General features: G+C 39.8%; 1 protein-coding gene across 1 annotated transcript in view; it reads left to right on the plus strand.

Moving 5' to 3' along the window:
- Positions 1-1,596: 1,596 nt before the first annotated feature.
- IFT56 (intraflagellar transport 56) overlaps positions 1,597-20,909 on the plus strand; it is a 45,136-nt gene continuing 25,823 nt past the window's right edge. The window contains exons 1-7 of the mRNA XM_080819005.1: positions 1,597-1,700; positions 2,193-2,330; positions 5,730-5,822; positions 8,037-8,151; positions 10,217-10,266; positions 16,119-16,264; positions 17,201-17,372. Coding sequence (XP_080675131.1) covers positions 1,698-1,700; positions 2,193-2,330; positions 5,730-5,822; positions 8,037-8,151; positions 10,217-10,266; positions 16,119-16,264; positions 17,201-17,372 — 717 coding nt within the window. The 5' untranslated portion in view covers positions 1,597-1,697. The remainder of the gene's footprint in view (positions 1,701-2,192; positions 2,331-5,729; positions 5,823-8,036; positions 8,152-10,216; positions 10,267-16,118; positions 16,265-17,200; positions 17,373-20,909) is intronic.

Genomic DNA, 20,909 nt, shown 5'->3' on the forward strand with positions numbered 1-20,909 from the left:
AAGAAATATAAGTATGGTGCTGGTGAATTTGTGCATTCTTAAGTCTATGCATGTTCCTATCTCTGAATATAAGGACCTATACAAAAGTGTATGTATCAGTGAATTATGGCATGTAGTCATTTACGTATTCTCCAAGTGATGAGTGGTAGGAGACAAGGGCTGGAGCATGAGGAGGATGCAAAAAAATCTAGGAAACCACATGTGGCCTTTTTGAGCATACGGTATACAGGAGTCTCTACAGGGCTAGTTGTATAGAGTGGTCTGTGATGTAATTCAACTATGCCACAACTACCTATACACTTGGGAGAATATTCCAGATGTTACTTCCTTAGTCTGCTAATTCTCAGGGTGAAACTGGGGATGCAAGCGCTGACAGACCCCACAGTTCAGACGTATTGCTCCCAGCTGCCTCTGACTAGAGGCATGTAGTGCTTAGTTACTGTTAAAGAAACCTGTAAAATTGCTTCAGGAAATAATATAAAGTTGCCTCCCAAAAGGTCAGTGGGATACTGTTCTGCCTGAGATAACAAACATAATGTGACATGTATGCAAGAAGAAAAACAATAATTTGCAGCTTAGCCATAGTTACAGGATGTAGAACTTTCGCCTTTGTACTCTAGAGATGACATCACCAAGGCAATCTGCTCAGAATGTTTCGCAGTTCCAAGCCCCTAAAGCAGAACGACCAGGCTCCTGAAGCAGAACGACCACCTTGCTACAATCACACCGAAACCAGACTGGGAGACGCCAGAAGGGATAAGACGATCAAGAAGGGAAATATTATAGCTGGCCTGACCCGTAATCAACCACCATGACCCAAGGCCCTGAGACCCTTACCCTGGATTCTCGCCCTTTAAAAAACCCCTGCTTGTAAGCCACTGTGGAGTTTGGGACTTTTGAACATCAATTCCCTCCTTCTCCGGGGTGGTGCCCCATCAATAAATAGCCTTTCTTCACTTTTGCAGAAGCTCCGTGTCGGTTGTTACTGGCTCGCTGCCCGTCGGGTGGACGGACTCTCGTTCGGTTGGGCTGCATGTCCTTAAGATTCCTTCCAGCTCTAACATTCCACGATGCGATGGTTTCATCCTCCTGCAGCCGTACAAACTCGGTTCAGGAATAAAGTGGGTAAATTAAGTCGTCCAATCAACATATATTTACTACAGTTCCTTATTATGTTTATGTATGTAGATAAGGAATTGTATTTTGGTGAACTCCCGCCCATAAACGCCAACTGCTCGGTTCAGCGATGCTTTCTAAGCTTCCCGGAGTCCCGAGGCCCAGGATCACGTGCCAGTCAGCGCCGGGTGTTGCTATGGAGCCCAACACGGTCCAAATCGGAAGTGGTCCTTCAAAATGACTTTCCCCGGGAACTCGTGTTTGAAAAAGAATGCCGTTCGAATTCGTTTTTTCTTAAAGTAAACCCGTAAGTAGAGAAACAAACTTTCACTCCCAGAACCCAGAACGACGCCTCTCCTCCTTAAAGAGAAGAACTTCCACTGCTTCAGCGACGGAGGCGGGCGGAACCAAATAGCCTCGGGCACCGGTTCTCCTGAGAGCGCTTCTCGTTGACGAACCAGACCCCACCCCCGCAGGGTTGCCGTGGAGACGAAGAGAGCTGTGTGCATGCCGTGAGGCGCTGAGGCTGGGCCTTGCCTGTCCCTCGATCCCGGGAAGGGGCTCACCGAACCAACGCCAAGATGGTTAGTGGGTCTGAACAGTGAGGGAGAACCTTGAGTGGAACCTAGGACCGGAGATCGGAGGTTCCCAGCACACTTCTGGGCGAAGTCTAGGAGTGTCAGCGGAGGATGCTTTCCCCGCCTTACCCCGTTCTCACGGGAGACAGGGATGCAACTGTAAACACCTCGAAGCTTTCTTCCGACTGCTTCTCCGTTTCTCCGCACGGGGGTGGAAAGCAGATCAAGGAAAGGCGGAGATGACAGAAGCTGCGCGAAAGCATCGCTTAGCCCGCTCGAATGAATCGATAAAGAAGATTAGGTGTGGTAGCCGTTGGGTTCAGCTCAAGTGCAGGGTGATGGCCCTTTCAGTAAAATACGTGATACCGAGAGCTTGAACGGGTTTCCCTGAGGTTCGTTGGTAAAAATTTGACTTGCAGATTCTGGAGCTGTCGCTCCGAGTTTAAAACTGACAGTCGGAGTTCGATCACACAGCTGTCTTTGTTGCTTCCTTCACAGATGCTATCAAGGGCCAAACCTGCTGTAGGCGGGGACCTACCGCACACAGACAAAAGAAAGAAGAAAGGTAGGAAGATTCCGAAACTAGAGGAGCTACTTTCGCAGAGAGATTTTACTGGAGCTATTACCCTACTGGAGGTAATGTGCTAAGAAGGTTGCTTCTTAAAGGGGGTGAATGCTCGGGTGAATGCTGGTTGTTGTGCTCTTGGAACAGGTGGGCGCTTTGGCGGGGGTGGGGGTGGGGTGGGGTGGGGCTTCCTGTAAATCTAGTCAGGCACAGTCTGCTGATTCCGTCTTAACGATAGACCTGGTTAAAGATGAACTAAGAAGACAGACTTACTTCTTCACTTGATCTTAGCCAAAAGGCCGAGAAGCGATGAGACAGACTTACTTCTTGAAGGACACTTGGGGTTATGTCTAGTCCCACTACGGTGAATTCAGCTAAAACTATGGAGGGACATTTAAAATAACATCAGTTCACACAGTGTTTATCCCGAGCGCTGACCAATTTATGTTTATTCCTATTATATGTTATAAAGTCTGGATTATTTATATAATACCACCATGCTTCATGCTTATTGTCTAGAGCACTGTATCTTCAGAAAATACCTCAAATCTCTATGGCAGTTCTCAACTTCTGATACACATCAGGATCACCTAGGGTGCTTATTAAAATGTATACTCCTGGACTCCTGCCTTAGGGATTCTGATTCTTTCCAAATCGGTCTGCGGTGGTCCTCAGGAACCTGCATTTTTGACAAGTGGCCCAAGTGCTTCTGGTGTAGGTGGTCCAAGGATACTGTGCTTTGAGAAGCTGCCTTGTGGGAATCACATGTTGTAGGAGATGAAGGGGCACACCAAAGAACCAGCACAGTCTGGTTGTGTGGTGCCAGTCATTTCTCCAAAGTACTACTCTGGCTATATGTAATCTATCAGTACTTGTAATCTATCAATAGTAATTGTTTTAATTAGTTTTATATATTTCTCAGTCTTCCATGTACAGTCTTCTGTTTCTCATTAGCTCTGCTATCAAGAACTTTGTTTGACTTTTTTGGTGTCAGCATTCTCATCTTCAAAGTGAGGAAGTTGGGGACGCCTGGGTGGCTCAGTTGGTTAAGTATTTGCCTTTGGCTCAGGTCATGATCTCAGGGTCATGGGATCGAGCCCCATGTCAGACTTCCTGCTTGACGGGGAGTCTTCTTCTCCCTCTCCCTCTTTCCCCTCCTTTGCCCCCTCCCAACTCATGCTCTCTCTCTCTCAAATAAATAAATAATAAATAAAATCTTAAAGAAATAAATAAAGTGGGGAAGTTGACCTGGAAAGACCTTCTAGCTCTGTAAATCAGTGGACTAAGTGGTAGTTATATGTCTAATTTGTATCAGTCCCCTTTCTCTTCTCTCTTTTCTTTAAGACGATGACCACATTTTCCTTACTGTGTAATCCCACACTGCTTTTAAGTTATCAGGGAGGCTCTGTTCTATGCTTATTCTTAGGTGGGTGGTTAAAGTGCCATGGTGTACGGGAATAGGAATGGGTACTGCTGTGCTTTGGGGGGGGGCGGGTCTCATGAGCTTTCCTGTGGTTCCAGGCAATTCCTGAAGCAAATTCAGGGAGACTTCAAATAGGAATTTCTTCAGACTTAAGGCACTGTCCTCAGATCCACAGCGTTTTGTGAAAGGAAGACTTGTAATGTTATGGTGTTAACTACAAGAGTAATTCTTATCCTAGACCAGGAAGTATTAATGGTTGTCTTCATCTTGTAACAGTCAAGGCGCCAGTGTTCTGTAGGAATGATCTATATAAATAGGTGTTCGCTCCCTATTTAATTTTTTCTAAAGATTTTATTTATTTATTTGACAGAGAGAGACACAGCAAGAGAGGAAACACAAGCAAGGGGAGAGGGAGAGGGAGAAGCAGGCTTCCCGCCAAGCAGGGAGCCTGAAGTGGGGCTCGATCCCAGGACCCTGGGCTCATGACCTGAGCTGAAGGCAGACGCTTAACAACTGAGCCACCCAGGCAACCCCCCTACTTAATTTTTTTTTTTAACCAGTTTTTTTTGTATATCAGCCTGTAGAATGGAAAACTCTCACCTAATCATGGGAGTTCAAACTCCTTCAAGGCCTCATTGCTTTCCTCCAAAGCAGGACTTCTGTTGGCTGGGATATTTTTTCACAATGGACATAAACGAGGCCAGTCTTCTCAATATCCTTAATTCTTATAGGCCCTGGTAAGCCTATTTAAGAGTAACAGAATGATTTAATGGCTTATTCTCAGTGAAAGGTATCTATGAATAAATGTATGTGTGCGCTAATGGGACAGGTTTGATGTGTGCATTGGAAGGCAGTAGAGCATGGAGGGTGAGAACACAGGTGATGGAGTCAGTGGACTGTGGCGGTCCCTGCTACTGCCCTCCCTGGCTGTGGTGGTCTTGAGTTCATTGCTTAATCTCTCTAACCTTCAGGTGTTTAGCATTAGAAACTTTGTATAAATCTTATATTTCTTAATTGCCCCCAGAATTGTTATGGGGATAACTCTTAAATACTTTCTGGAATAAGATGTCCATTAATACAGAAAAACAAAGGTGAAATATTTGAAAATACATGTTTCTTCCAACTGGAAATATTAAGTGAACTAGATTTTTCATTTTGTGAATGTCTAAGAAATAATCTATCTGTGCTATCGTTTTCTTGAGTAATGTATAAAGCAAACATTAAAATTCTTTTCATTCCTAACATTGGAAAGAATTGAGACCATCGTACAGTTACACACATTGTTTCAATATAGCCTGTTTCAGTTGCTCTGCAGCAACCATTCTTCCAGCATTTGATGATGCTTCCTGGAATAAGTGGAATGTATATTCTGTTAGTTGTTGCAGCATGCAAAAAAAAATAAACATTTCTGTGACGATTAGAAGGAAATTGTGCTGGGGTGCCTGGATGGCTCAGTCAGTTAAACGTCAGACTCGATCTCAGGCCAGGTCTTGAATGCAGGGTCATGAGTTCAAGCCCCATGAGTTCAAGTTGGGCTCAATACTGCGTGTGGAGTCTACTTAAAAAAAAGTTAGTGGGGGAGTAATTGTGCTGAGTTCCCTAGGTATAGGCTTAATTAAACAGTATTGTCTGTCTTCTGTTACTTGCAATTTCCTTGCTGATTTGTTTATTGATAGTTTAACATAGCAGTGTTGTTTGTTTGTTTTTAATTTTTTTAAAGATTTTATTTTTAAGTAATCTCTACACCCAGTGTGGCATGCAGACTCACAACTTCAAGATCAAGAGTCACACACTCCACTGACTGAGCCAACCAGGCGCCCCAACATAGCAGTTTTTTAAATAGATGGTTTATTCAAAGTCTGTCTTTCTTTCCCTCCCTCCCTTCCTCCCTCCCTCCTCCTTTCTTTTTTCCATCCTTCCTTCTTTCTTTCTTTCTTCCTTTCCTCCCTCCCTCCCTCCCTTCCGCCCTCCCTTTCTACCCCCCTTCTTTCTTTCTTTTTTTCCTTCTCTCTCACACTTTCTTTCTTTCTGAAATTTTAACCTGAAGTTCAAACGTCACGTTGGGGAACAAGAAGAGGATACTAATCTGTGGATTGGATACTGTGCTTTTCACCTCGGTGACTACAAGAGAGCTTTGGAGGTTAGTTTAAAAAAAAAAATTGCAACACAAGGATTTTGAAAAAGTTATTAAGCTTTGTATTATAATGATATGTGCTCCTGGTAAAATTCAAACGATGCAGAAGGGAACAAAGTAAAAAGTAAAACATCACCTCTTTGCCTTCCACAATCCTATTTCTTTGTTAACAGAGACAACCACTGGCTCTTGTTTGATGTATTGCTTCAGAGATCTTCTATAGAAGTTCAAATATATATATAGATATATACAGATATATCTATATTATATATATCTTGTTTATTCTTTGCTTTTAGATATATACTAATGAGATTGTTCAAAATATTAATATTAGCATTTCTTAGGGAAATTTTCAGAAGAAGAGAAATAAACCCTTTTGATAAAATTTCCATGATGCTTTTCTCAAAAGAAGTTCATTTTTATTTTGCTTGATTAATTTTTAGACATAGGAAATGTTATCTTTATATTTGTGCAAGTTGAGTTTTGAAAGTTGTTTTTCTTGGTTGTTGTAAACAGCACCTATGTAATGAGCAATCTATAGGAATATGAATCTAGATAAAATTATAGTTCACTTTTGTCAAACAGTTTTTAAAGCATAGATGAAGTTGCTTAAACATTTTCTACATATCCTTACCCCCCAACTGTAATCCAAGGATATTTATAGAACATGCATAACCAAAATGAAAGTGTCTAAGATCACGTAATGAGGAGGTATGACGAAGAACAAAAACAGCAAAATCAGTGAGGGCAAAGAGAAGATATGAGGACAGAATAGAAGCTGGTAGAATTTGTGAAAGATATAGAGGAGAGAGCCCAAATGTAGTAAGAAGAAGAAACAAAGCTATCTGCTATAGTAGACTGGTAAATAGTAAGAGTATATGTAAACGTAGTTGACAAAGGGAATCTCAGAAGGTGTTCTTGGCAGGAAGAAAATGTCTTTTTAAAATGTAAAGCCAACAAAAAAAATGTAAAGCCAAATAAATAAAGCCAGAAAAACAATTAGAATGAAGTGATATTTGTAGTATATTAAGGTTATTAGATTTTAAGTTAACTGAACCTATGCATTTCTTGTAAGTTATCTTGTTTTCCTTTAATTAAAAAACATTTTTTTAAAGATTTTGTTTATGGGGTGCTTGGGTGGCTCAGTCACTTAAGCATCTATCTTCAGCTCAGGTCATGGTCCTGGGGTCCTGGGATGGAGCCCCACGTCGGGCTCCTGGCTCCATAGGGAGCCTGCTTCTCCCTCTTCTTCTGCCTGCACACTCACTCTCTTTGTCAAATAAATAAATAAAATCTTTTTTTAAAATTTAAGAAGTAAAGATTTTATTTATTTATCTGAGAGAGAGAGAAATAGCGAGAGAAAGCACAAACAGGGAGGACAGGGAGAAGGAAGCAGGCTCCCTGTGAGCAGGGAGCCCAACTTGGGGCTTGATCCTAGGATCCTGGGATCATGACCCCAGCCAAAGGCAGACGCTTAACGACTGAGCCACCCAAGCATCCCTCCTTTTTTTTTTTTTTTAAGATTTTATTTATTTATTTGAGGGGATGGGGTGGAGAGGGAGAAGGAGAGAGAATCCAAAGCAGGCTCCATACTGAGCTCAAAGCCAGATGCGGGGCTCCATCCCAAAACCAAAAATTGGAGGTTTAACTGAGCCACTCAGGCACCCCTTGTTTATCTTTTTAAGTTAGCAAAAATAAAATATTTCAGTTACTTTTCATTTCTGCAGTTTATTAGCCCATATCAGTGTTAAAAGGAGGGGGCGGGGAAAAAGTTTAACGTGGAAAACAGGTGCCCGGGTGGCGCAGTCAGTTAAGGGTCAGACTCTGTTTCAGGTCATGATCTCAGGGTTGTGAGATCGAGCCCAGCGTCCGCCTCTTCATTCAGCTTGCAATCTGCTTGATTCTCTTCTCCTTTTGCCCCTCCCCCTGGGTGTGCATCGCTCCCTCTCTCTCTCTCTCTCTCTTTCTCAAATAAATAAGTAAATCATAAAAAAAAAAAAAAAGGTTTTGTGGACAACAGCCCCACTCCCCCACCCACCATGGGTAAGATTGAGTTGTAACTTCAGTATTTAACCTTGAAGGTACAGTATAGTGGAGCATATAGGATTCCCTAAATGTGAAGTTGCCCAATCTCAGTAAGAAATCCTATTCCATTATAGAGGAATGGGTCATTGATTGCTTTACTGCTGAAGTGAGATCCCTGCTTAATATATATTTCAGGAATATGAAAATGCAACAAAAGAGGAAAATTGCAATCCTGAAGTCTGGGTGAACCTAGCCTGTACCTACTTTTTTCTTGGAATGTATAAACAAGCTGAAGCCGCTGGATTTAAAGGTAAAATGGCCCCTTTAATATCCAGTATTCATCACGAATGGTATGAGTTATTTTGGAGATTTTATTTTATTTTTTATTTTTTTTAAAGATTTTATTTATTTATTTGACAGACAGAGATCACAAGTAGGCAGAGAGGCAGGCAGAGAGAGAGGAGGAAGCAGGCTCCCTGTTGAGCAGAGAGCCCGATGCGGAACTCGATCCCAGGACCCTGGGATCATGACCTGAGCCGAAAGCAGAGGCTTTAACCCACTGAGCCACCCAGGTTCCTTATTTTGGAGATTTTAAAACATATTTAATTCCTTTTTTTATTGAGGAAAAACCAAATACAATTAGAAAATAGGGGCGCCTGGCTGGCTCACTCGGTAGAGCATGTGACTCTTGATCTTGGGGTTGTAAGTTCAAGCCCCATGTTGGGTGTAGAAATTACTTTAAAATAAAATTTAAAAAAAACTAAAAAATAGATTTAATCTTCAAAGAACATTGAATCTGAGCAATTTTATGTTTAAAGAGAGCGTTAATCTCTGTGCTGCTTCCTGTCCCCACCCCACCTTCCCAGAAGCTACGGCAGATAAGCAGAATGAAAGAAGCAGAAGAGCAAGTTCTCTTTCTTAGGCCCCCTTATGGTGTAGGATATTCATGCTATTGTAGAAGTTGGAGGTAGCTGTCTAAGCCCTAGGGATGTGGATTTTATAGCTGTTTTCCCTGCTTCTGAATGAGAAGCCAAGTAATTTCTGCTTGAAAAATCCAGACTAGTTGCTGTTTGCTTTACTTGTCCTGACAGCTGTCTAAGAACTGGACATCAACATGCAAATAAGAACAGGGCAAAGAGAAACAGGGGAAGAAGGATTAAGAATAATGAGAGTATGCATCAAATTAAATTCAAAGAAATGTAAGAAACTGGGCAAGGGAATGTTTGTTAGGAAATTTGTTAGGGAAGAATATATTCCAGGATAGAATTCTTAGAGAATTAACAGATTCATACATATTTAGGAACTGTTCCAGTTCAAATTCAGGGATCACATGGAACTTGGAACCTTTCTTGATTTGTACCCAAACTGTGTCCTGTATTCTGATAAAGTTTTTCTTAATATAGTTATATAGGCCTATAAGTTACTTATTTTTCTTGTGTTTCTAGACTGTATCTGTGCCTAGAATAGTGTCAGACACATAGAAAGTGATCAGGGTAGCTATCTATCTCGCCATATAATTTTTTCTTTTTTATGCTTTGAAGTATGGGTTTTTTTCTGTAAAAAAAAAAAAAAAATGGGGGCGCCTGGGTGGCTCAGTGGGTTAATAGCCTCTGCCTTCGGCTCAGGTCATGATCCCAGGGTCTTGGGATCGAGCCCCGTGTCGGGCTCTCTGCTCAGCGGGGGGGCCTGCTTCCTCCTCTCTCTCTGCCTGCCTCTCTGCCTGCTTGTGATCTCTGTCTCTCAAATAAATAAATAAATAAATAAAATCTTTTTTTAAAAATGTAGGGTTAGGCATCCAGAATTAGGAAAATTCTTCAGCAGAGCAAACGGGATTTGGAACTTGAAAAGTGTTAACCTTTTCACCTGGTTGAGTGTTTAAGTGTGGCTGATGATCATGCTCGAAGATTTATGGAGTAGAGATTGAGCTAGTATTTAAGGAAATATGGCTGTATAACTGTAGAAAAGGAGATTTCGGAAGGAATTGACAAAGAATACTTGGAAGAACAGCTGAATGACGTGGATTTCTACATGAATTGGGATAAACATAACTTTATTTCCAGTGTTTGGTCAGTGTGTGAGCAGCGTGGTGGTGGGCCGCTACCGGAACTGTGTGTGTGGCATCCTGTGCTGTGGGTCACCGTGATAGAAGCTAGTAGAACAAGTGCTGGGGAAGAAGAGAACTTTTTTTTTCTGGTTCCTGATGCAGTTGCTGCTTCTGCAGGTAGAGACCAGATGAAAATAATATGTATTATAGTCGGGACATATCAGGGTCACAGAGATAAGGATTTGGGAAGATTATCTGAGTCTCATGTCATTCTTGCAAAGGACTAAGTGCCATAGACAATTAATAAGCAGTTTGAACGTCTTTTTTACAGCTCCAAAAAGCCGACTTCAAAACCGCCTCCTTTTCCACTTGGCTCATAAGGTATTTATGTTCTCATATCACATTTTTTGTTTTAAAGTATTTTTTCTTCTTATTAAAAACAGTGGTGAAAGATAATGAACTAGAAATGCTTATTAATGGTATTTCTAGAACAAGTAGAATATAGATATTGATTTTATAGGATTTTCTTTTCTTAGTGTTCTTTACTAATAAGAGATGTTAGATTTTTGTTCTTTTTAAGTAGTAGTCATTAAAATTAGTTTGTTTCAACTCTCCTATTGTCTCTCGGAAGCAGACTCTAAGACACCTTATCTTAACTCCTAGAAACACACACTTTTCAGAATTGCCTTATAGCAGTAAGTTTTGTTTTGTTTTGTTTTTAAGAGGGAGAGCACACTAGAGTAGGGTGGGAGAGTGAGAGAGAGTACCTCGAGCAGGCTCCATATCCGGTGTGGAGCCTGATGCAGGGCTCGGTCTCACAACCCTGAGATCATGACCTGAGCTGAAATCAAGAGTCAGATGCTTAACTGACTGAGCCACTCAGGTACCCCCCTTTTTAAGTTTTTGTTTATTCATTTAAGTAAATCTCTATACCCAGCATGGGACTCGAACTCACAATCCTGAGGTCAGGAGTCACAGTCTCTTCCAACTGAGCCAGCAAGGCACCCCAGATTTTCTTTTCTTTTTTAATAGTAAGCTCTACACTCAAAATGGGGCTTGAACTCATGACCCCAAGATCAAGAGTCACATTCTCTACCTTCTGAACCAACCAGGCACCCCTGGCTTATAGCAGTAATTTTGGTCATCATCATAAAATGGTTTTTTAAAAATAATTTTCCATATTATAGAAGTTTACATTAATCCTATTAAACAAAATATAAGTAAGCAAAAGTTGAAAGAGAAAATAAAATCTACACCCACTAAAAAGGAGAATTACAGGCCAATAGCCCTAATGAACATAGATGCAAAAATTCTCAATAAAATACTAGCAAATTGAATTCAATAGTACTTTAAAAGAATTATTCACCACCATCAAGTGGGATTTATTCCTGGGCTACAAGGGTGGTTCAATATTTGTAAATCAATCAATGTGATACACTATATTAATAAAAGGATAAAAACCATATGATCCTATCAGTACATGCAGAAAAAGCATTTGACAAAATATAGCATCCTTTCCTGATTAAAAAAAAGGCCTCAACAAAGTAGGAGTAGATAGAACATACCTCAGCATCATAAAGGCCATATACAAAAGACCCATAGCTAATACTATCCTCAGTGGGGAAAAACTGAGAGCCTTTCCCCTATGGTCAGGAACAAGACAAGGATGTCCACTCTTACCATTACTAATTAACATGGTACTGGAAGTCTTAGCCTCAGCAGTCAGACAACAAAAAGAAATAAAAGACATCCAAATTGGCAAGGGAGAAGTGAAACTTTCACTATTTGCAGATGACATGGTACTCTGCATAAAAAAAACCCTGAAAGACTCTGCCAAACAATTGCTAGAACTGATACATGAGTTTAGCAAAATCGTAGGATATAAAATCAATATGCAAAAATCTGTTGGCATTTCTATACCCCAAAGAAATTAAGGAATCAATCCCATTTGCAATTGTGTCAAAAACAGTAAGATACCTTGGAATAAATCTAACTAAAGAAATAAAACATCTATACTCTGAAAACTATAGAGCACTTATGAAAGAAATTGAAGAGGACACAAAGAAATGGAAAAGCATTCCATGCTCATGGATTGGAAGAACAAACTTTGTTAAAGTGTTTGTACTACCCAAAGCCATCTACACATTTGATGCAATCCCCATCAAAATACCACCAGCATTTTTCACAGAGCTAGAACAAATAATCCTAAAATTAGTATGGAACCACAAAAGACCCAGAATAGCCAAAGCAATTCTGAAAAAGAAACAAAACTTGAAGGCATCATGATTCCGGACTTCAAGCTTTATTACAAAGCTGTGGTGATCAAGACCCTATGGTACTGGCACAAAAACAGACGCATAGATCAGTGGAACAGAATAGAGAACCCAGAAATGGACCCATAACTGTATGGTCAACTAATATTTGACAAAGCAGGAAAGAATATCCAATGGAAAAAAGTCATTCTCTTCAAATGGTGTTGGAAAAACTGGACAGCATCATGTGAAAGAATGAAACCAGCCCACTTTCTTACACCATACACAAAAATAAATTCAAAATGGATGAAAGACCTTCATGTGAGACAGGAAACCATCATGATCCTTGAGGAGAACATAGGCAGCAACCTTTTTTACCTCAGCCATAGCAACTTCTTACTAGATTCCTCTCCTGAGGCAAGGAAAACAAAAGCCGAAGTGAACTATTGGGACTTCCTCAAGATAAAAAAGTTCTCCACAGCAAAGAAAACAGTCAACAAAACTAAAAGGCAGCCTACATTTTGGGAGAAAATATTTGCAAATGACATATCTGATAAAGGGTTAGTATCCAAAATCTACAAAGAGCTTAATCAAACTCCATACCCAAAAAACAAATAACCCAATTGAGAAATGGGCAGAAGACATGAATAGACACTTTTCCAGAAAAGATACCCAAATGGCTAACAGACACATGAAAAGATGTTCAACATAACTCATCATCAAGGAAATATAAATCAAAACCATGATGAGATACCATCTCACATGTCAGGATGGCTTAAACTAACAATTAAGAAACAACAGGGGTTGGTGAGAATGCAGAGAAAGGGGAATTCTCTTGCACTGTTGGTGGAAATGCAAACTGGTGCAACCACTCTGGAGAATGGCATGCTGGTTCCTCAAAATGTTACAAATAGAACTGCCCAGGGGCACCTGGGTGGCTCAGTTGCTTAGGCATCTGACTTTGGCTCAGGTCATGATCTCATGATCTCAGGGTCCTGGGATAGAGCCCAGAGTCAGGCCCCTCCCTTAGTGGAGAGTCTGCTTTTCCCCCTCTTGCTGCCCCTCTCCCCGCTCATGCTCTCTCTCTCCCTCTCAAATCAATACATAAAATCTTTTTAAAACTACAAAGAGAGGGGCGCCTGGGTGGCTCAGTGGTTAAGCCTCTGCCTTCGGCTCAGGTCATGATCTCAAGGTCCTGGGATCGAGCCCCTCATCGGGCTCTCTGCTCTGCAGGAAGCCTGCTTCCCCCTCTCTCTCTGCCTGCCTCTCTGCCTGCTTGTGATCTCTGTCTGTCAAATAAATAAATAAAATCTTTTTAAAAAATACAGATACAAATAGAACTACCCTGTGATCCAGTAACTGCACCACTAGATATTTACCCAAAGGATACAAAAATACAGATTCAAAGGAATACGTGCACCCCAGTGTTTATAGCAGCATTATCAAGAGTAGCCAAACTATGGAGAGAACGCAAATGTCCATCGACTGATGCATGGATAAAGAATATGTGGTATATATACGCAATGGGCTATAACTCAGCCATAAAAAAAAAAAAAGAAATCTTGCCATTTGCAATGACGTGGATGGAGCTAGAGTGTATTATGCTAAGTGAAATAGAGAAAGATAAATACCATATGATCTCACTCATATGTGGAATTTAAGAAAGAAAACAGATGAATGTATGGGAAGGGGGAAGAGGGAGAAGAAGGAGAGAGGGAAATAAGCCATAAGAAACTCTTAACGATAATGAACGAACGGGGTTGATGGAGGGAGGTGGGTGGGGATAGGCTAGATGGGTAATGGACATCAAAGGGGGCACTTGTTACGATGAGCACTGGGTGTTGTAAGTAAGTGATGAATCACTGAATTCTACTTCAGAAACCAATATTGCACTGTATGTTAGCTACTTAAAATTTAAATTAAAAAAATAAATAATAAAGGAAACTGCATTTCAGCCTTTTGTTATCTTATATCTCCATTTAAGATAATTATTTTTAAGGGGTGCTTGGGTAGCTCCATTGGTTAAACATTTGCCTTCAGCTCAGGTCGTGATCCCGGGGTCCTGGGATCGAGCCCCATATCAAGTTCTCTGTTCAGCAGGGAGTCTGCTTCTCCTTCTGCCTCTCCCCCTGCTTGTGCTCTCTCTCTCTCTCTCAAATAAATAAAGATAATTATTTTTATACACATATTTATATTTTGTTCATTTTTTTTGTTTTGAAGAATGAGCCTCATGCCAAACATATGTTTTTGTATTCTGCCTTTTTTTTTTAAACTTACCTTTATACAATGAGCATATCTCTGAGTCACTAAATAGTCTTTAAGACTGTGACTTTTTTTTTTTTAGATTTTATTTATTTTTTTGACAGAGAGATCACAAGTAGGCAGTGAGGCAGGCAGAGGGGGGAGGGGAAGCAGGCTCCCTGCCAAGTAGAGAGCCCGATGCGGGGCTCCATCCCAGGACCCTGAGATCATGACCTGAGCTGAAGGCAGAGGCTTAACCCACTGAGCCATCCAGATGCCCCAAGACTTTTAAAATGGTGCTTATAACATTTCATTGTATGCGTATATCATAATTTAATGTTTCCTAGTTATTTGACTTTCAGATTGTACATATGTATGTATATGTCTATTTGTTTATTTTTAATTTTTTAATACTTACTAATCCCTGTCACCTATTTATTAATCCATCCCCCTACCCACCTCCCCTCTGGTACCATCATTAAGAGTCTGTTTCTTGGTTTGCCTGTTTCTCTCTTCTCATTTGTTTTATTTCTTAAATTCCACATATGAGTGGGCACCTGGGTGGCTCAGTGGGTTAAGCCTCTGCTTTCGGCTCAGGTCATAATCCGGGGGTCCTGGGATCAAGGCCTGCATCAGGTTCTCTGCTCAGCAGGGAGCTTGCTTCCTCCTTTCTCTCTGCCTGCCTCTCTGCCTACTTGTGATCTCTCTGTGTCTCTGTCAAATAAATAAATAAAATCTTAAAAAAAGATTTTGAAAAAAAATTCCACATATGAGTGAAATCATGTGGTATTTGACTTTCTCTAACTGATTTATTTCACTTGGCATTATACTCTCTAGATCCATCCTTTTGTCCCAGATGGCAAGATTTCATTATTTTTCATGGCTGAGTTATATTCCGTATATATAACATATATATATATATACACACACACACATATCCATACATATACATACACATGTATACACGTGCGCAGATTCCCTCTCGCTCTAAAATAAATAAATATTTTTTTAAAAATTAAGCTTTTAATTGATATTTCTAAACTATTTTATGGAAACTTTATCAAATCATCCATAGGCAGTATATGAAAACAATTATTCTTAGTACATTTAAAAGTTTCATAGTGTAATTATCCGTCTCTGTTTAGTTCTTTCAGTTTTTGTGTTACATGTTTTTCAGACTCTATCATTAAGTACATACAAATTTAGAATTGTTCTGTCCATCAGTGGATTGAAACATCATTGTGCAATGTCTCTATCTCTAAAAATTTCTCTTCACGTAAAGGCTGCTTCGTCATGTTCGTATATCTACACCACTCTCTTTTGTTTAGTGTTTGTCTATTATATCTCCTTATATACTTAAGATGAGACACCCTGGTGCCCCTGTCTTTACATACTTTTAAACTTTCTGCTTTACTGTGTCTTCATATTTTAAAATGTCTCTCTTATAAACAGCATATAAAAATGATAAAAAGACATAGGGGAAAAAATAGAAAGAAAGGAGGAGGGGGGGTCAAGTAATTAATATTAGCTGTGACTCAAAGGCTTTGCCTCCAGAGGCTGTTTTCATTCTTACTCTGAAGGAGAGACAGGAGAGAAGACAAGGAACTGAAGGGAAATGGGGGGGAACTGAGAGACCAAAATGGCTGAAGGAGAAGGAGTTAAAATCTCTGTACCGTAGGTGGTGATTAACTGTACACTGTCACGAATCTTTACATGTCTTTTTCCCTCTGACAATTTTAGTTTAATGATGAGAAGAAGTTGATGAACTTTCATCAGAATCTTCAGGATATCACAGAAGATCAACTCAGTTTGGCCTCAATCCACTATATGCGATCTCACTACCAAGAAGCTATTGATATTTATAAGCGAATACTGCTAGATAACAGGTCTGTGTCCTTTCATGTCTACTCTAAATCTCATTTTGTTAGCTTTTTTGTAACCGATTTGGCTGAGGACCTAGTGTTCTTTCGACCTATTATCACCATGTGTTCAAATCTGTTTAGCTAATAATGTGGTCTGATTAAGAACTCCTTATTCTCCAGATCAGGATTTCTCCACTTTTATTTCACTGTCACCCTTCCAAGGAGTCTTTTTGGTCTTCCCCTCACCCCATCACCTTCTCGTGAAATTTTAGAACCACAGACACACTGTATGTCCATGTGTAGACTGAACGTATATCTATGCTTTGTACTTAAAATGAGTACAATTTTCCACTTCTTCATAAGGATCTTTACCCTTTTGGAGATGATATGGCCCCTGTTGAAAATGCATGGTCTAAATTTATCATTTCAGCATTGTATTAGGTTGTAGGGAACTTGCCGACAAAATTAGAAATAAAACATTCTGAAGAACGAACATTCCAACTTTATCACTGACCACTGGGTATCTCTCCCACTTCCCCAAAATATCTCATCCACCTGCCTTCTCCCCTTTTGCTTACCTGCACCCCACCCATTCCCCTTCCCAGTCATTGAGTCTGCTTGCTTTGTGTGTCCGTCCTTTGTCCAGTCCATGCTTATTTACAGTTTAGCCCAGTTAGAGCATGGGTTAGTTTGGTCTTTTTAACATGAACTGGTAGGAGTTGAATGCTTCCCTTTCTCCTTCAGTTGTCATCTCTCTGTCTACTTAAATCACAACATCCACATACTACAATACAAAAGAAAAATATTGCAGTGATGATACCTTGCCTTCTTTACTCAAAAGGCAAGTTCATGTCCTCCTCACCTGGCTGTCACTTTGAGCCATTAAAGAAGTCTTTGTAGTTTGACAACCTTACTATGAAGTAGACTTAAACTGTTAACCTTAATTCTTTCATCTAATAGGGAATACCTTGCCCTCAATGTATACGTGGCCCTATGTTACTACAAGTTGGATTACTATGATGTGTCTCAAGAAGTTCTGGCAGTTTACCTTCAGCAAATTCCTGATAGCACCATCGCACTCAATCTTAAGGCCTGTAATCATTTTCGCCTTTACAATGGCAAAGCAGCTGAGGTAGTGATGGAAATGTGTTTTTAATTTACTTAATTCCACTTTGAATAACCCTATACTTTTTGGGTTATTCATAAGACTCTATCATTTGTAACTCCTAATTAATATAATATCCCTTTGTTATTGCCAGGGTGATTCTGTAAGAACCAATTATATATAAATATTTATATTGATTAGATATTCTAAAAAAAATGTTGATTTCTGAATTCTGTGTGTCTAATGTATTGTAGACAATCTTTACCTAGATGCTTTACATTACCTTAAATATGTCGAAACTGGACAGTTGTTCTTTTTCCTCTAAAATAGGTTTGTGGCTCTGTGGTTCATTGTCACCAGCATGTAAATCCCATCACAAACCTAAGATTTCCATCTGTCTTTTCTTCAGCGCCCCATCTAAACATCTACCAGTTCCTATCAGTTCTGCATCTTAGCTATCTCTTCTCCTCTACCACTGCTCTAGTCTGGGCACTCCTCATCTTTTATTTCGGTTCTTTAAATTCCCTGCCCTAGCCTGTCCTCTACCATCTAGCCATTGATGTTATTCCACACACCATGCTTTCCTACTATCATGGCTTTGCGTATAACATTCTTATTTCCTGGAATGCCTCATTCTGCTTGGTACAATTCAGCATCTCTTTCAGGGTTATCCCATGAGGCAATAGTGGTAAACATTTTATAAATACTTAGAAATTAGCTAACTTCTAGGCATATGCAGAATGGTTTGTATCTATTATTTAGTTTGTCTGGCAATTCTGTGGATAAACTCTGCTTCAGCTCTCTTTATATAGGAAACCGAGAGTGCATAGTAGGCCATACAAGGGACCCCCTTTTATTTAACGTTATACACACACACACATACATAAACATATACAGAGAGAGGAAAAAAAAGAGGGCATATTCTATACTATACCTCTTTATAGCTATTTATTTATTTATGTAATAAACAGGTGATTTTTAAAAAGATTTTATTAAGTATTGTCTGCACCCGACATGGGGCTCGATCTTATAACCCCAAGATCAAGAGTAACTCATACCACCAACTGAGCCAACCAGGTGCCCCATGCAGGCTATTTTTAGATTAACAGTGTGAGAGGGGCCATGGAAATTACTTTCTCAACCATTATTTTAGTTGATGTCAGAAGCCATCAAAATTCAATGTAAAATTTGTGCATGTGTCAAAATTTTAAAATCCCACCCTTGTCCAAAAAACAGTTCCAGCTGGTATCATGCCACTGGGGGAGGAGGGAAGGGTACTGAAACCAGCAAACTAACTCTATCAAAGCAAAATTCACTGTGTAAATGTCATAGCAAGGGACATTATTTCCATATTTTAGCTGACAGCAGACTCAGCTCCTGAGTGAAACAGAGTTTAGTAATTGTGGGGGAGGGGTGGAATGGAAAGCATGTGCCCTTAGCATAGGCCCAGATTAACTTTTTGTGGCTTACGTTGATAAAAGTGGTCTGTTGTGGCAATACAAATGCCCACCACTTCAATTGCTTAGTATGCAATCGAGCAGTCCATTTACATGTTATGTACAATACATTCTTGGGTGTACTCACTGCAACTACAAAGTCCCCCGGGTCTGCCTAATTGGCTAGTTTCCAGCTCCAGCAGTTTAATGGTAAACTGGTAGAGTTTATGGCCTTTGATAAGAACAAATAAAAGAAATATATTCTTCCCTTTCTATCTTGAGTTAATCTTGGGAGTTTTTCCAAATTTTTTCCAGTCTATTAAATGTTTACATTTTGTCCGCACATGTTCTTTCCATAGTCTGACATGGGTAGCATGGTTAACCAATATTCTGGAGGTCTAGCATGATGCAAGTCAGGGCACCAAACTGTATTTCCTGTCACCCAAAAGACATGCTTTTTCATTTGAAATGGTGTCTGTGCAGGTTACATATTAATTTTATTATGTATTCCAGCAGTCTACGACAATGTCAAATGTACCCTGACAAACTTTTTTTTGGGGGGGGAGGGTGTTAGCAGTAGAATATAGTTTGTGTTTGCCCATAATTTTATTAAGCCACTTGAAAATCAGGCATTCCTCTAGGAATTTGTATAATACATCCAATATTCCATGGCTCATTCTCTCTACAAACACCAGTAGCATTCTGCCCTTCTGTAGTAGGCATGACATAATGTGTAATGATTCACTTAACTCTTGAGGTAATTTAGATAACTTGCCCAAAGCTTTACAACTAACAAGTGACAAATTCAGATCTCAAACCTTTGTCTATGTGACCCTAAAGTCCACAGACTTGACTGCAAATTTAGGGCTACTTTCTTCTTTTCTCTTATATGTGATTATATATAAATAGATAGATGAATGGATAGATAGATACATATAGGTATATTTATAGATATATATAGGTATATATACATACATAAAATAACATGCATACTATTTGGTAGTTGCCTAATTATCTTTCATCTAGACAAGCTCATTGAGCGTTGAAACTGTGTCTTTTGACATGTGTGTCCTGGTACCTGGCACAGTGCACACACAAAGCTCTCATTCTTTTCACAGATGTGTGCAATCACCAGCTCGGTTTTAGAGCATTTGCATTACCTCAAAAAGAAACCCCATGCTCCTTAGGAACTCCATCAACCCCTGGCCCCCCATCCCCCCAGCCCAAGCAATTACATATCTGCTTTCTGACTCTAGATTTGCCAATTCTGGATATTTCATATAAAAGTAATATACAATGTGTGAACTTTTATGACTGTCTTCTTTTACTTGGCATGTTTATAAATTTCGTCATGTTGTGGCCTATATTGTACTTCATTCGTTTTTATGACCAAATAATATTCTATTATGCGGATACAGTACATTTTATTTTTCCATTCATCAGCTGATGGACATTTGGGTTATTTTCACTTTTGGCCTATTATGAATAATGCTGTTATAAGTGTTGTGTACATGTTCTTGGGCATGTGTTGGACATGTTTCCATTTCTCTTGGTCTTATGCCTAGGAGTGGAATCAGTGGATTATATAGAGTTCTATATTTAATTGAGGAACTGCCAGGCTGTTTTACAGAGTAGCTACACCAGTTTACATTCCCACCAGCGGTGTATAAGAGTTTCGATTTCTCTACGTCCTTGCCAGCAGTTATTATCTGACATTTTTATTGTGGCCATCCTGTTGGATGTGCAGTGGAATCTCATTGTGGTTTTGATTTGCATTTCTCTGATGACTAATGATGTTGAACATCTTTTCATGTGCAGTGAGTGCTGCTTTCAGTTCTGTTTCCTAGGCATCTCACTTGGCCAGCCCTAGTTCCGGCTGGCCCTGCCTTAAATTAGAATTGTCCTTATGATATAAAAGATTTTCCCTCTTCACTTTCCTTTGCTCAAGTGTGCAGTGAAGCTTTCCAGAGACAGCTTATTACAAAATACATCAAATGCAGATAGAGACATGCTAATCTAGCTGTCCTCTTTTAAGCCAGACATTAAAGAGACTTGCAAAAATATAAAACAGTACTATTCTTCTAAGTTTTTGTTCCATAAATGCAGTTTTCTTAAATGAAAAATATTT

This window comes from Martes martes (genome assembly GCF_963455335.1).
Source record: "Martes martes genome assembly, chromosome: 11".
Lineage (NCBI taxonomy): Eukaryota > Metazoa > Chordata > Mammalia > Carnivora > Mustelidae > Martes > Martes martes.